Genomic DNA, 16,482 nt, shown 5'->3' on the forward strand with positions numbered 1-16,482 from the left:
AGGTGTCAAAAGATAAGTCAAAAAATACATGGAGACAGCTTGGACATAAACAGATGTTCAAGGTAAATGAATGGAAAAATCTTATAAGCATCTGGCACCATACAAGGACAGCCTACTTACATCAGATAAATTAACTTACTGTTAAAAAGGTACTAAAAGACAGGGATGAACAATGAATTAAGATAGTACATCAGAAAAATAAACATCATAACACTGTTTGCAAGGATTTGGAAGAGAAAAGAACACTGTTATCTTATATTCTGTTTTTTTTTTTTTTGTTTTTTTTAAAAGATGTATTTATTTATTTATGCAAGCACTGGTACAGTCAGAAGTATGGGAGGTGAGAGAATTCACCATAGCCAGAGGGGGAATAGAACAGGCAGACTGATGAATTACACTGCTGAGGGGAGCATTGGCATGCAGGAGAGGTCTGTCATTCCATGTGGGACCCTCTCCATGGCCGGGATGGAACAGCACAGCAGAGGCTGAGGGCAGCTTCGCAGCCCAGCGCTCAACCGCTGCACCACCAGGGAAGCCCAAACCCTATTATATTCTTGGTGGGTATGTAATTGTCCAACCCCTATAGAAAACATTATAGAGTTTCCTCAAAATATTAAAAAATAGATCTACCATATTAATCCAGCATTTGTACTCTTAGATATCTACCTGAATAATACAACATTACTAATTTGAAGGGATAGATACACTCTTGTGTTCATTGCAGCACTTTTTAAAATAGCCAAGCCATAGAAAGACGTAAGTACTCACAAAAGAGCAGTGTATAAGAAGATGCCATGTTTATACACAATTGAATACTACTCAGCTATGAAAAATGTTACAATTGCCATTTGCCAACAACATGGATGAAACTAGAGAGTATTATGCTGAGTGACATAAGTTCAAGGAGAAATTCAACTACCAGATGATTTCAGTTATATGTATAATATCAAGAAAAAGAAAAACAAAGTATGTGACAAAACTAAATCCAAACACACCTTAGAACTATACTATAGAATTAAGGCTCCTAGAGTAAGGTAGGATGAAAGTGTGTGCAATGTGGGGAGGTGGTGCAATGTTTAGATCAAAGGACTTATGGTGATTTGATTGTGAATGTTGTGTGGTAACACATATCTAAGGAGGTGAGAATCTATTCCTTAAATCATGTACAGTGTTGGAAAAAATGTTATCTAAATACATCAATCAGTCAATCAGTGCCTTAATTTAATTAAAAACAAATACAGGGAGACAAATTAAAATGAAGACACAAGCTTTCAGAATCTCTTGAGACAGCAAAACAGTAATAAAAGAAGTTTATAGCAAAACTGTCTTAAGAAAAAAAGTCTCAAATTAATAATATAATTTTATACTTTAAATAACAGAATAGAACAAATGAAAATGAAAAGTACTATAAGGAAATAATAAAATGTACCAGAAATAAGTGAAATAAAATAATTAAAAAAAAAAAAACAGTCCAAAAGACCAATGAAACACAAGAGCTGGTTCTTTAAAAAGTCAAACAAGGCAGACAATTTTGTTGCTAGGCTCAATAAAGAAGAGAAGCAACTCTAACAAATATAAATCAGAAATGAAAGAAAAGCTAACTGGCATCTCAGAAATAGAGAAAATGAATAGAGCTTGTATGAGCATCTTAATAAATCAATAAATTGGATAATGTAAGAAAAATGAATTTCTTAACATCACGCAACCTTCTAAAGTTAATCATACAGAATAGAAAATATGAACAGACCATTTTCAAGTAAGGATATTAAATAGTATATAAATAAAGTGCAATCAACAAACAAAGCACAGATAGTTTTCTTTTTTTTTTTAATAATAAATATTTTATATATCCCCCATACAATTGCAAATGCCCCATTCTGACACAATCCTCCCCTCCCCGCCCCCACCCCCCAAAAAGTCTCTGGTTCATGTTTTTTGTTGATTTTGATTTTCACTCTTATAGTTATTCATTTTCTGTCCCTTATTTAAGTTTTCTAGATTCCTGCATGAGTGAGACCCCGGTATTTTTCTTTTTCTTTTTGGCTTATTTTGCTGAGCATGATCCCTTCCAACGCCATCCATGTTGCTGCAAATTGCATGTGTATCTTTTTTGAATGCTGAGTAATATTCCATGTATATATGTACCAAATCTTCTGATCCAGTCATCTATTTGGGCATTTGGGCTGTTTCCAAAGCTTAGCTATTGTAAATAGTGCTGCTATAAACATAGGGTGCAGGTGTTCTTGGAATGGATGTTTTGTTTGGTAAATACCTAGGAGTGGAATTGCTGGATCATATGAAGCTCTATGTTTAGTAGGTCCAGAAATTCCACACAGCTCTCCACAGTGGTTGGACCAGTTTGCACTCCCACCAGCAGGCAGAGAGTTCCTTTCTCTCCACATCCTTGCTAACATTGTTGTTGCTAGTTTTTAAAATATGTGCCATTCTCACTGGTAGTTTTGTAGTTTTGATTTGCATTTCCCTGATTGCAAGTGACGTTGAACATTTTCATATGTTTGGTTGCCATTTGTATTTCCTCTTTGAAGAAGTTTCTTTTTAGCTCTTCTCCATTTTTTGACTGCATTATTTTCTTTGTTTTGTTGAGTCTCATCAGCACAAAATCAGTAGCCTTCCTGTAAACAAACAATAAGTCTGAAGAAGAAGAAATCAAGAAAACCATTCCTTTCGTTATAGAAAAAAAATCAAATGTTTGGGAATAAACCTAACAAAAAGAAGTAAAGATCTATGCAAAGACAAGTATAAAATACTGTTAAGAGAAATAGAAGTAGACACAAAAAAAATGGAAAGGCATCCCCTGCTCAGGGATGGAAGAATTAACACTATCAAAATGGCCATCCTACCAAAAGCAATCTACAGATTGAATGCTATTCCAACACAATTTTCAATGTCATTCTTCAAAGAAATAGAAAAAAATATTGATGAAATTTATATGGAGCCTCCAAAAACCCCGAATAGCCAAAACCCTCCTGAAAAAAAAGAAGGAATGGAGGCATCACTCTCCCAGATTTCCAACTATTCTACAAACCATAATAATCAAACTGCATGGTATTGGAACCAGAACAGACACCTGTACCAATGGAACTGAATAGAAAATCCAGAAATAAACCCACAGATTTATGTCAACTAATCTTTGACAAAGGAGCAAAAGAATATGCACTGGAGCAAAGAAAGTTTGTTCAATAAATGGTGCTGGAAACGGTCGCTACATGCAAAAGAATGAAGCTTGACTACTCCCTCACACAATGCACAAAACTAATGCAAAATGGATTAAAGAACTGGACATAAGACCTGAATCCATAAAATGCATAGAAGGAAATATAGGCGAAACACTACATGACATGCACCTCAAAGAAATCTTATGGACGCATCACCCCAAAGCAGTGATAGTGAGGCAAAGATAACAGCTGGGACTACATCAAATTAAAGAGCTTTTGCACAGCACAAGAGACAATATCGAAAACCAAGAGAAACCCCACCAACTGGGAGAAAATTTTTGCACCCAATACTAATGATAAAGGACTGATCACAAAAATCTACAAAGAAGCAAATATTCTTTAAAGATTTTATTATTTATTTATTTATTTATTTATTATATTTATTATACATATATACATACATACATACATACATACATACAACCCTGGGTACAGTCAGATTCTTGGGATGGTGAGAGAATTCACCAGAGCCAGTGCTGGGAGCAGAGCAGACAGAAGGACCGAAGCATACTGCTGAGGGAGCAGTGGGTGGCAGGAGAGGTCTGCGCGCCATGTGGGAGCCTCCTCCGATGGCCTGGGAGCAGCTGGGGATCGATCCAGTGCTGCAGTGGCTGCGGGCAGCTTCGCAACCCAGCGCTCAAAAAAACTGCTGCACCACTGGGGAGTACTGCCATTGAGATTTTGATTGATTTCATTGAATCTTAATTTGCTTTAGATAGGATGTTAGTTTGGTGATGTTATTTCTTCCGGTCCATGAGCAGGGATGTCTTTCCATTTCCTTATGTCTTCCTTTCTTTCTTTTAACAGATGATATGATAATATATAGAGATAACCCTAACAAATACATGGAAAACTAATTAAAACACTAAAACAGTTTAGCAAAATAATAGGTTACAAAATCAATACACAAAAATCAGTAGCCTTTGTATGCAAACAATCACCTGAAGAGGAAGAAATTAAGAAAACCATCCCATTTACAATTTACCAAAAAATTAAATACTTGGAATAAACCTAACAATAAAGATTAAACACCTGTGCAAGGAAAATTAAAAAATACTCTTGATTTTTTTTTCCTTCATATCAAAAGTCACCAGTCTTATACAAATTCAGTCATGAATAGACTGCTCTCATATTAAGACTAATTTAGGAACATTTGCAGTGCATATATATGACTAAATGCTTGTATCTAGAATATATAGGGAAATCCTATAATTAAATAATAAGAAGACAGCCCATTATAAAAAAAATAACATATTTGAACAGATCCTTATATAAAAATATAATACAAATGTCCAAAAGTACATACGATACTCAGCATCATTAATCATTGGGAAAACACAAATGAAAACTACAGTAGAATAACATTATATACCCACTGGAATGACTAAAATTAAATCATAAAGTAAATTACCAAATGCTGGAAAATGGGTGGTTCAGTTGAAATTTCTCACATTTTGATGATAGAAATACAGAATGTTGCAATCACTTTGGAAAACAGTCTGACGTTTTCTTAGATGGTTTAAAATATACTTACCAAATTACCATATAACCCATTCATTGTATTCTTAGGCATTTACCAGGGAAAATGAAAACATATGTCCTAGATAGGCTTATACATGAATGTTTATAGCAACTTTATTCATAATAGTGAAAAATTAAAAACAACATTAATGTCCATGAAAGATAAATGAATTATGTTTTAAACAATGGAATTATTCTCAGCAAAAAGAAAAGCTACAGAAGGATGAATTTCTAAAACATTGTGTAGGCCTGAATAAATTAGACCAAGGATATTTTCTGTGTGATTCCAAGGAAGTGATAAAGTGATAAACAAATTGGTTTTTATACATTAATTAAAAATCTGTTTATATTTGCCTTGTTCCCAGAAAGCTTCAATTACCTTAAAAGCAATTGCAACCACATTTAAACATGAGTATGTGAGGGAAAAACATCAGAAAAGACACATGAATAAAGTAGAAAAGAATAAGGGATAATGCTAAGGAAACCCTTAACATTAACTTGAAAAATTAAGAGATAGTTGCTTAGTGGACATGGAGGCAGACCTATTGGGGAGGATAAAACAATGCACTTACATGATTTAGAGTCATACAATAGATTTTAGGATGTTAAGGAAGTAAATATCCCATAAATGACAAGCATTTCTATTTTATTTGTCAATTCCACGGGGTCCAGAATTTACCCAACTCATTTATCTAAAATATCCCAGTCTTCCCTGGCATTTCCCTGAGTACAATTAGCCGAGTATATGAGACCTTCCAATGAAGCATTTTTAATGTATACTTGTTCATATTTGTGACTGTGATTGTCTACATTGCTTCATTTTTTGTTCATAAATGAAGATAGTAATACCTATCCTTGAGTAGATGGGAGGAGTAAGAAAGAATATTGTGGAAAGTCCTTCATAAACTTTTTTCAAGGTCTGTGCCGTAGGTAGTGTTTTGAATGCCATAAGTCTTAGAAGAGAAAACGTTGGTGCAAATAATAAAAAGCAATGTATGAAAATCCTATCTTACTCTATGCCTTTGCTTACAAATAAAAATGCTACAAATGTTGAAATAATAGTATTTGTGGTTTCTGAAATGTTGGATAGTTTTAGAAGAGGAATAAGACCAAAGAGGGAAGGAATAACAGTGGAATATGGTGGTAGTGACTTAGTGATGGGTGCAGTATGGTGGTGATACCTGATGGGGGGATTCTAATGCTACCTCAATTAAAAAAGTAAATAAATAAACTTTAAAAATCATTTAATATAATAAAAAAATAGAAGAGGAATGAATAATCCTATTTTGGTTGTCACAAATAAGATTTAAGAAATCCTGGTGTGTGTGTAAGGTCAATAAGAATGAATATTTTTATTTCATTTCCTTGAGTGAAACAGAGAGCATTTTGGAATCTGAATTTGCACTTTTCTTCTGCTTGCCGAAGAAGCCAGAGAAAAGTAATGTACAAATGTGAATGCAGTTTTGTGTTCTCTTTACTGATGAAATGGTGGAGCATGGTGTACATGATCTTCTCACATTAATGTACCTAGATTTGACATAAAAAGGTGATTCTAAAGTGTTGATAATTTGGCAAGTCATGGTAACCTGGTCTGCAGTCCCCAATGTTGCTAAGCCTTTTATTATCGTTGTTACAATTACCAGCAATGATGTGTTCAAACTAAGATCTAAATATTGAAAGTAAGTACTTCTGGAAATGGGACATAGACAAGATGGTAATACAATTCTTGGCAGGTTAGTATGTTCCAACCAAATGCCTGAGCACGTTTTATTGTGTTTTTGCTTAATCATCATAGCTTTTCATTAAAAGTAATTGAATGCACCTTTCATGGAAGGTGATGCTGCACCCTTTCTGTTAGCCTGGGAGCAAACAGTCTCAATAAACCTGTGTGTTCTGTTATGCTGGGGGATGATGAAACTGAGTTGGGAGGAAATAGGTAAAGGGAACCAAAAATAGCCAGCGAGCCTGAGATTTCCTAGAATATGGTCTAGTGGGTTACTTTAGTTGGTAAAGCAATGATCCTCAAACTTTAGATAGGAATTACCTAAGGGTCATATAACAATGCACTTTATGATTCATTAGGTCTGTGGAGGAGTGACCTGCAATTGTGTCTGTCATCCAATTCTTAGATGATTATGATGGCCTGAGAACCACTCTTGGAGCAATGAGGTGGAGAGTTTGGCTGGACCTGTTGCTGAAGGTCACATTTAAAATTTTTCAAAATAGGTGATTTTCCAAAAGTGTTCTTAATTTTGATTTAATTGTATATCATTATTAAACTTTGATAATAAAACTCAAAATCATGGACCCCAAATGAAAACATTTGTGTGTCATAATAATATTTTTTTTATTTTTCCAAATTATGTTTATGAGTACATACAGTTGGTTTACATTTTTTTTTATTTAAATTTTTTAATTTTATATTCCCCAAGCAATGCAACCCCTTTATTTTGACCCCAATCCTCCCCCCACTCCCCTCCCCTCATAAAGTGTCTCTGGTTCATTATTGTTGTGATTATGATTTTCACTTTCTTATAGATATTCATTTTCCTGGTCCCTTATTTAAGTTTTCTAGATTCCTGCTATGAGTGAGACCATCCGATATTTTTCTTTTTCTTTCTGGCTTATTTCGCTGAGCATGATCCCTTCTAGCGCCATCCATGTTGCTGTAAATTGCGTGTGTTTATCATTTTTGAATGATGAGTAATATTCCATGGTGTATATGTACCACATCTTCTTGATCCAGTCATCTATTTTTGGGCATGGTTCATTCTAAAGCTTATAAACAACTGCTATAAACATAGGTGTGCAGGTGCTCTTTGGAATTGATGTTTCTGTGTCCTTTGGGTAAATACCTAGGTGTGGAATTGCTGGATCATATGGAAGCTCTATGTTTAGTAGGTCCAGAAATCTCCACACAGCTCTCCATAGTGGTTGGACCAATTTGCACTCCCACCAACAGTGCAGGGGAGTTCCTTTTTCTCCACAACCTCGCCAACATTTGTTGTTGCTAGTTTTTTTAATATGTGCCATTCTCACTGGTGTTAGATGGTATCTCATGGTAGTTTTGATTTGCATTTCCCTGATGACGAGTGATGGTGAACATTTTTTCATATGCCTGTTGGCCATTTGCATTTCCTCTTCAGAGAAGTTACTTTTTAGCTCTTCTGCCCATTTTTTGACTTGATTATTTTCTTTGTTGTGTTGAGTCTCATCAGCTCTTTGCAGATTTTTGTGATCAGTCCTTTATCATTAGTGTTGGGTGCAAAAATGTTCTCCCAGTTGGTGGGGTTCTCTTTGTTTTTGTTATTGTCTCTTTGCTGTGCAGAAGCTCTTTAATTTGATGAAGTCCCAGCTGTTTATCTTTGCCTTCACTATCACTGCTTTGGGTGATGTGTCTGTAAAGATGTCTTTGATGTGCCATCCGTAGTGTTTGCCTATATTTCCTTCTATGTATTTTATGGTTTCAGGCTTTATGTCTAGTTCTTTAATCCATTTTGAGTTGGTTTTGGTGTATGGTGTGAGGCAGTAGTCAAGCTTCATTCTTTTGCATGTAGCGACCCAGTTTTCCCAGCACCATTTATTGAACAAACTTTCTTTGCTCCAATGCATAGTCTTTGCTCCTTTGTCAAAGATTAGTTGACCATAGATCTGTGGGTTTATTTCTGGATTTTCTATTCAATTCCATTGGTCTGTGTGTCTGTTCTTGTTCTAATACCATGCAGTTTTGATGATTATGGCTTTGTAGTATAGTTTGAAGTCTGGAGTGTGATGCCTCCATTCCCTTCTTTTTTTTCAGGAGAATTTTGGCTATTTGGGTTTTTGGTGATTCCATATGATTTTCATCAATAATTGTTCTATTTCTTTGAAGAATAACATTGAAATTTTATTGGAATAGCATTGAATCTGTATATTGGTTTTGGTAGGATGGCCATTTTAATCATGTTTATTCTCCAATCCATGAGCAGGGGATATCTTTCCACTTCTTTGTGTCTTCTTCTATTTGTTTTAACAGTGTTTTATAGTTTTCTTTGTAAAGGTCCTTTACCTCATTTGTTAGATTTATTCCCAAGTATTTGATTTTTTTTGTTTCGATAGTAAAGGGGATTGTTTTTTTTTTTTTCTTTCTTCTTCTTCAGATTTTTGTTAGTGTATAGAAGGCTTCTGACTTTTGCATGTTCATTTTGTATCCTGCCTGAACTGATTGACGAGTTTGCTGAAAGTATTGATGAGTTAATTAGTTTTCTATGGAATTTTGGGTTTCCTATGTAGATTATCATATCATCTGCAAATAGTGATAGTTTGACTTCTTCTTTTCCTATTTGGATTCCTTGGATGTCTTTCTCTTGCCTTATTGCTCTGGCTAGGACTTCCAGTATTATATTGAAAAGCAGTGGTGAGAGTGACATCCTTGTCTTGTTCCAGATCTTAATGGAAATGCTTTCAGCTTTTCACCATTGAGAATGATACTGGCTGTTGGCTTGTCATAAATGGCTTTTATGATGTTGAGGTATGTTCCTTGTATCCCAAGAATTTCAAGGGCTTTTATCATGAATGGGTGTTGCACTTTGTCGAAAGCTTTCTCGGCATCTATTGATATTATCATATGGTTTTTATATTTCTTGTTGATGTGTTGGATAACGTTGATTGATTTTCGGATGTTGAACCATCCTTGTGTCCTTGGAATGAATCTACTTGGTCGTGGTGAATTATCTTCTTACGATACACTGTTGGATTCTGATAGCTAAAATTTTATTGAGGATTTTTGCATCAATGTTCATTAGGGAGATTGGCCTATAGTTTCTTTTTTTGCGTTGTCCTTGTCGTATTTGGTATTAGTGTAATGTTGGCTTCATAGAACATGTTAGGTATTACCTTCCTTCTCAATTTTTTGGAAGAGTTTGTGAAGGATAGGCACCAATTCGTCTCTGAATGTTTGGTAGAATTCATTTGTAAATCCATCAGGTCCTGGGCATTTGTTTTTGGGGAGGTTTTTGATTACCATTTCAATTTCGCTAGTTGTAATTGGTCTGTTTAGATGATCTATTTTTCTTTATCAAGCTTTGGGTGATTGTAGAGTTGTAGGAATTTATCCATCTTGTCTAGATTGTTGAATTGTTTCCATATAACTGTTCATAGTAGTTATTAATTATTCTTTGATTTCTGCTGTGTCCGTTGTGATTTCTCCTCTTTCATTTACGATCCTGTTTATTTGTGCTTTCTCCTTTTTCCCTTGTGAGCCTGGCTAGGGGTTATCTATTTTATTTATTTTTTCGAAGAACAGCTCTTGGTTTCATTGATCTTTTGGATTTTTTTTTTAGTTTCAATTTCATTTATTTCTGCTTTGGTTTTTTATTCTTTCTTCTACTGGTTTGGGTTTTTTTGTTGTTCTTTTTCTAGATCTTTGAGCTTCGAGATTAGGTTGTTTCTTTGACTTTTCTTGTTTCTTGATGTGAGCATCTATTGCTATATATTTTCCTCTTATTACTGCTTTTGCTGCATCCCATACATTTAGGAAATTGGTGTCCTCCTTGTCATTCAATTCAAGGAATATTTTAATTTCTTCTTTGATTTCCTCGTTAGTCCAGTGGACTTCCAGTAGTGTGGGTTTCAATCTCTATGAGGTAGGAGAGTACCTTGCCCTTTTTTTTATGGTTTATTTCTAGTTTGATGCCTTCATGGTCAGAAAAGATGGTTGGTATGATTTCAATCTTGGTGTATCTGTTGATGTTTGTCTTGTGCCCCAGTATGTGATCGATCCTGGAGAATGATCCTTGTGTGCTTGAGAAAAAATATATACTCAGATTTTTTTGGGTTTAGTGTTCTATAGATGTCTGTTAAGCCAAGCGCTCTATATCCTTATTTAGAGCTTTAGTTTTACTTCTTTTTTCTCTTTTGATCTACCCTTGTTGATAATGATGTGTTGAAGTCTCCCACTACATATGTGTTTTCTCTGATGTCTGTTTTCAGAGATGCCTATAGTTTTCTGATATATTTGGTGCTCCTTCGTTTGGTGAATATATGTTAATGAGTGTTATTTCTTCTTGAAGCATTGTCCCCTTGATCATAATTTAATGACCACTGGGGTCTCTTTTTATCTTTTTGAGTTTGAAATCTGTTTTATCTGATATGAGTATAGCTGTTCCTGCCTTCTTTTTGTCCATTGCTTGTAGAATTGTTTTCCATCCTTTAACTTTGAGCCTATTTTTATCTTTTGTAGCTAAATGTGTTTCCTGGAGACAGCAAAAGGTTGGGTTTTGTTTCTTAATCCAGCCTGTGACTCTGTGTCTTTTTATTGAAGAGTTTAGTCCATTTACATTTAGAGTTAGTATTGATATGTTAGCATCTGTATTTGCCATTGTGTTTGTCTTTCCTTTGATTTTATTTATTTATTCTTAATAACTTTCTTTGGCCGCCTTTTGTTGTTATTCGTCCCTCTGAGGTTCTGCTTTAGGACTCCTTGTAGTATTTTTTGGAGTGGGGTTTAGTCGTAATGAAATTCCAGAGTTTCTGTTTGTCTGGGAAGGTCCATATTCTTTCTTCATAGAGGAAGGAGAGCTTTGTGGATAGAGTATTCTTGGTTGGCATCTGTTTTCTTGGAGTCTGTTGACTATGTCCCTCCACTCTCTCCTTGCCTGTAGTGTTTCTTCAGAGAAATCTGATGTCAGTCTGATTGGTTTCCCTTTGAATGTTATCTGTTTCTTCCCTCTTGTCAGTTTCATTATTTTTCCTTGTCCTGGATTCTTGGAGCTTTACTATTATGTGTCTTGCTGTATTTTTTCTTTCGTCATGGAAGTTTGGTGTTCTTCTTGCTTCTTGTATATCAATTTTTAGCTCCTTTCTTCGCGTTTGGGAAGTTTCTCTTCAATTATATCTTGAATATTTTCTCTGTTCCTACATCTCTCTCCTCTCCTTCTCGGATTCCTATAACTCTTATATTTCCTTTCCTCATGGAGTCAGATAGTTCCCGAAGTCTTTCTTCGGTCTTTTTCCTTCGTACTTCTCCTTCCTTTTCTATTTAGTTCTTTTTATTTCTGTGTCTTCAAGAACATATTCGTTCTTCCATTTCATCTATTCTGCTTTCATTGCCTTTCCAGAGTTCTTTAGTTCCTCCATTAATTCTTTGATCTCCTGCATTTCTTTTACTTCCCTCTTTAGGGACTCAATTTCATTCTTCTGGTCATTAATTATTTTTCCCTTATCATGTTTTCCTTTATGACTTCTGTCAGTTTTTTAATCACAGCAGTTTTAAATTCTCTATCTGGAAGGCTCAGAAGTTCTTCCAACTTACTGTCGTCTGCAATCTGGTAGATGGTTTTTCTTTTTCCTGTGCTTTTTTGCTGAGGAGTTGCTGGGTTGCATGTGTTTTTCTATTCCGTACTGCCTGTTTCCTAATTTGCCGTATTCCTTGTGACACTGTGTTGCTGGTACTGGCCGGCATCTTGGGCGACCTTCCCAGCTCACCTCTGCTCCTCTGGGGACTTCTGCTGGTTTCACACATCCTCCACCAAAAAAGGTCCCTGCTTGCAAATGCCGGTGCCGGGGACGCGCTCCCCTGCATGCCCGGTCTGCCCCAGCGGTGGGTGCTGCTCCCCCTGGGCTGGGACTGCAGGCTAGAAGGCGCCTGGCATGGGCAAGCCTCCCAGCTTACCTCTGGCTCCTCGGGAGCCTTCTGCTGGTTTCACAGTCTCCACCAAAGAAGGTCCCTGCTGCAAAATGTCTTTTTTTTCATTTATTGTGCCTATTTAGTTTAGGTCCCTTGGTGAATTCTCTGTGAACAAATTAATTTGTTCCTCTGCCAGATATTCCTAACCCATGCTGCTATCTGATTAATATTCAGGATGTCCAGTTGGTACTTGCATTGTCATGGAAAAGACCGTGGAATAGGAGACAACCTTGTTCTATTCCAGCTCTGCAAGCTAATGCATGGAACCTTGAATGCCACATCTATAAAATTGAGCTAATTTTTTGTTGTGGAATGGTTATGGATTATTTCATGGTGAGAGGTGAGAAAGCTTATAGTGGGTGGTCAAAAAATGCTTAAGACTCTCTTAGGAGTAAATTACATACTTTAGATCTTTCAGGCTTGGATAGAATAGACTAGAGAACATATGAGTTAAAACATGTCTTATACCTTAAAGGTGGAATTCACTAAGTTGCCTTCCTTTCTCTTCAATGTATCGCCTCAATTGCTGAAGTCTTCTACTGCATGTCTTATCATTTTTTAACTTCATTAAATGTAAGTTACTACCTGCCTGAAGCACTTCTCTGCTTTCTTCCTATCTGCTCTAAGAGAGATGAAGAATCAATATCATTTTTAACTTCATTAAATGTAAGTTGCTACCTGCCTGAAGCACTTCTCTTTGCTTTCTTCCTATCTGTTCTAAGAGAGATGAAGAAAACAAAAGACAGCAGTGTTGACCTTTCTCCTTTCTTTGCAGATTATTCCTCAGCTGTTCAGAAATTTCCCAGACGCTGCAGTCCTTTCAGTTTGATTTCATTGGAGACACTCTGACAGATGACGAGATTAACATCGGTAAGCCTTCAAACTACATGTGACCAAGTGCCCGTTGAGACATGTCTGAAGTCATGCAGCCTCTTCGGATTGTGCAAAACAGAGAACTGGGCATTTTCACAGCCTGGGCCCAGGATAAAACCCTAGGAGATAGCTAAGAAGATACAGACAATTCCTTGTGGTCCATTTACTTCTAAAAGCAATCAAAAGATCTGACTTCTACCTTCACTGAAGTCTTTTGACTCAGTGTGCAGGGATATTTTTTTCTTTAGAGAACCTAATACATAAAAAAAATAGATATTTTTGAGGAAGATAAATTCAAGACTGATGATCTTTATTTCCTACAATGATTCAGAGTATGATTCTTCTAAAGAACAAACTCCCTTAGAATGTTTAAAACTAGCCTTTTCAAATGTTCACCTTTCCAGGCAGCCAGAAATTTAAAATCTCCCTTGGGAACTGAATTTAACACATTGCTTTATAAACTGTGTGATCTTGGATAAGCTATTCTTTTTTTTGGGACTTAGACTTATCCTCTGTAAAATGTGGTTAATATTTGTCTTTCAAGGATGCTGCAAAGAGGTAGATTAGGCAGTGGAAATAAAAAGAACTTTGCATTGTATTAGTTGTTATGAAGTTAAAGTGACATCGGCAAACTGTAAGACTTTGGGCTCTGAGAGAATCCTGCCATTATCTTTTTTTGTAAATAAACTTTTGTTGGAATGTACCCACACTTATTTCTTTAAGTACTGTCTATGAATGCTTTTGTAGTACAAGGACTGAGTGGTTAGAAAGTCTACAATATTTGCCTTCTGACCGTTTAAGAAGACATTTGGTGACTTCTGAGTTAAAGCATTACTGAAAAGCACTTACTTTATGAGTACATTAAATACTAGCACTGTTGTGAATGATGTAATGTTTCTGAAATAAATTAGAAGATAGTTTTATTTATGAACTCCATAACTAAAATGTATTAATGTAGTGTTATTAATAAATTTCATTGTAGTATATATGGGTTATATATAAAAGTATGAGGTTATCTGTGATAAGATATTTCTGCATAAATTGAGTCCCTAGAGAGGGGAAAACAATGGTCAGAAGAATGAAATTGAGTCCCTAAAGAGGGAAGTAAAAGAAATGCAGGAGATCAAAGAATTAATGGAAGAACTAAAGAATTCTGGGGAAAGCAATGAAAGCAGAATAGATGAAATGGAAGAACGAATAAGTAATCTTGAAGACACAGAAATAAAAAGAACCAAAACAGAAAAGAAAGAGAAGTACGAAGGAAAAAGAACGAAGAAAGACTTCGGGAACTATCTGACTTCATGAGGAAAGGAAATATAAGAGTTATAGGAATACAAGAAGGAGAGGAGAGAGATGTAGGAACAGAGAAAATATTCAAAGAGATAATTGAAGAGAACTTCCCAAATGTGAAGAAGGAGCTGAAAATTGATACACAAGAAGCAAGAAGAACACCAAACTTCCACGACGAAAGTAAAAATACAGCAAGACACATAATAGTAAAGCTCCCAAGAATCCAGGACAAGGAAAAAATAATGAAGCTGGCAAGCGGGAAGAAACAGATAACATTCAAAGGAAAGCCAATCAGGCTGACATCAGACTTCCGAAGAAACACTACGGGCAAGGAGAGAGTGGAGGGACATAGTCAACAGACTCCAAAAAACAGATGCCAACCAAGAATTCTCTATCCCGCAAGCTCTCCTTCCTCTTTGAAGAAAGAATATGGACCTTCCCAGACAAACAGAAACTCCGGAATTTCATTACAACTAAACCCCCACTCCAAAAAAATACTACAAGGAGTCCTAAAGCCAGAACCTCAGAGGGACGAATAACAATGAAAGAAGGCCAAAAAAAAAAGTTATTAAAAGAATAAATAAATAAAATCAAAGGAAAGACAAACACAATGGCAAATACAGATGCTAACATATCAATATTAACTCTAAATGTAAATGGACTAAACTCTTCAATAAAAAGACACAGAGTTGCAGCCTGGATTAAGAAACAAAACCCAACCTTTTGCTGTCTCCAGGAAACACATTTAGCTACAAAAGATAAAAATAGGCTCAAAGTTAAAGGATGGAAAACAATCCTACAAGCAAATGGACCAAAAAGAAAGCAGAACAGCTATACTTATATCAGATAAAACAGATTCAAACTCAAAAAGAAAAGAAGAGACCCCAATGTCACTACATTATGATCAAGGGGACAATACTTCAAGAAGAAAAACACTCATTAACATATACTCACCAAACGAAGAGAGCACCAAAATATATCAGACAACTGTTGTCCTCTCTGAAAACAGACATCAGAGAAACACATACGTAGTGGGAGACTTCAACGCACCAATATCAACAATGGATAGATCAACAAGACAAAAAATAAGTAAAGAAACCAAAGCTCTAAATAAGGACCTAGAGCAATTGGCTTACAGACAATCTATAGAACACTAAACCCCAAAAAAACGGAGTACATATTTTTCTCAAGCGCACAGGGATCATTCTCCAGGATCGATCACATACTGGGGCACAAGATAAACATCAACAGATACACCAAGATTCAAATCATATCAACCATCTTTTCTGACCATGAAGGCATCAACTAGAAACAAACCATAAAAAGAAGGCAAGAACTTCCTACCTCATGGAGATTAAAAACCACGCTACTGGAAGACCCACTGGACTAATGAGGAGATCAAGAAGAAATTAAAAAAATCTTTGAATTGGGCCTCCCGTGGCGCAGCAGTTGAGCGCTGGGTTGCGAAGCTGCCCGCAGCCTCTGTGGCGCCGGTTCGATCCCCGTTGCTCCCCCGACACCGGAAAGGAGGTCCCACATGGCGCGCAGACCTCTCCTGCCGCCCGCTGCTCCCCTCAGCAGTGTACTTCATGAGTCTGTCTGTTCTGCTCCCCGCTCTGGCTCTGGTGAATTCTCTCACCCTCCCGTGCTTCTGACTGTACCCAGTGCTTGTATAAATAAATAAATAAATAAAATAACTCTTTAAAAAAAAAAATTCTTTGAATTGAACGGACAAGGAGGACACCAATATCCTAAATGTATGGGATGCAGCAAAAGCAGTATAAGAGGAAAATATATAGCAATAGAAGCTCACATCAAGAAACAAGAAAAGAACTCAAAGAAACAACCTAATCTTGAAGCTCAAAGATCTAGAAAAAGAACAACAAAAAAACCCCA

General features: G+C 36.0%; 1 protein-coding gene across 1 annotated transcript in view; it reads left to right on the forward strand.

Annotated features, from left to right (window-relative positions):
• Positions 1–16,482, forward strand: part of OPHN1 (oligophrenin 1) — a 414,559-nt gene that overhangs the window by 82,452 nt on the left and 315,625 nt on the right. The window contains exon 4 of the mRNA XM_054695894.1: positions 13,271–13,293. Within this exon, the coding sequence (XP_054551869.1) occupies positions 13,271–13,293 (23 nt within the window). The remainder of the gene's footprint in view (positions 1–13,270; positions 13,294–16,482) is intronic.

This window comes from Talpa occidentalis, unplaced genomic scaffold, assembly GCF_014898055.3.
Source record: "Talpa occidentalis isolate TD23 unplaced genomic scaffold, MPIMG_talOcc4v2.1 talOcc4.15, whole genome shotgun sequence".
Taxonomy (NCBI): Eukaryota; Metazoa; Chordata; class Mammalia; order Eulipotyphla; family Talpidae; genus Talpa; species Talpa occidentalis.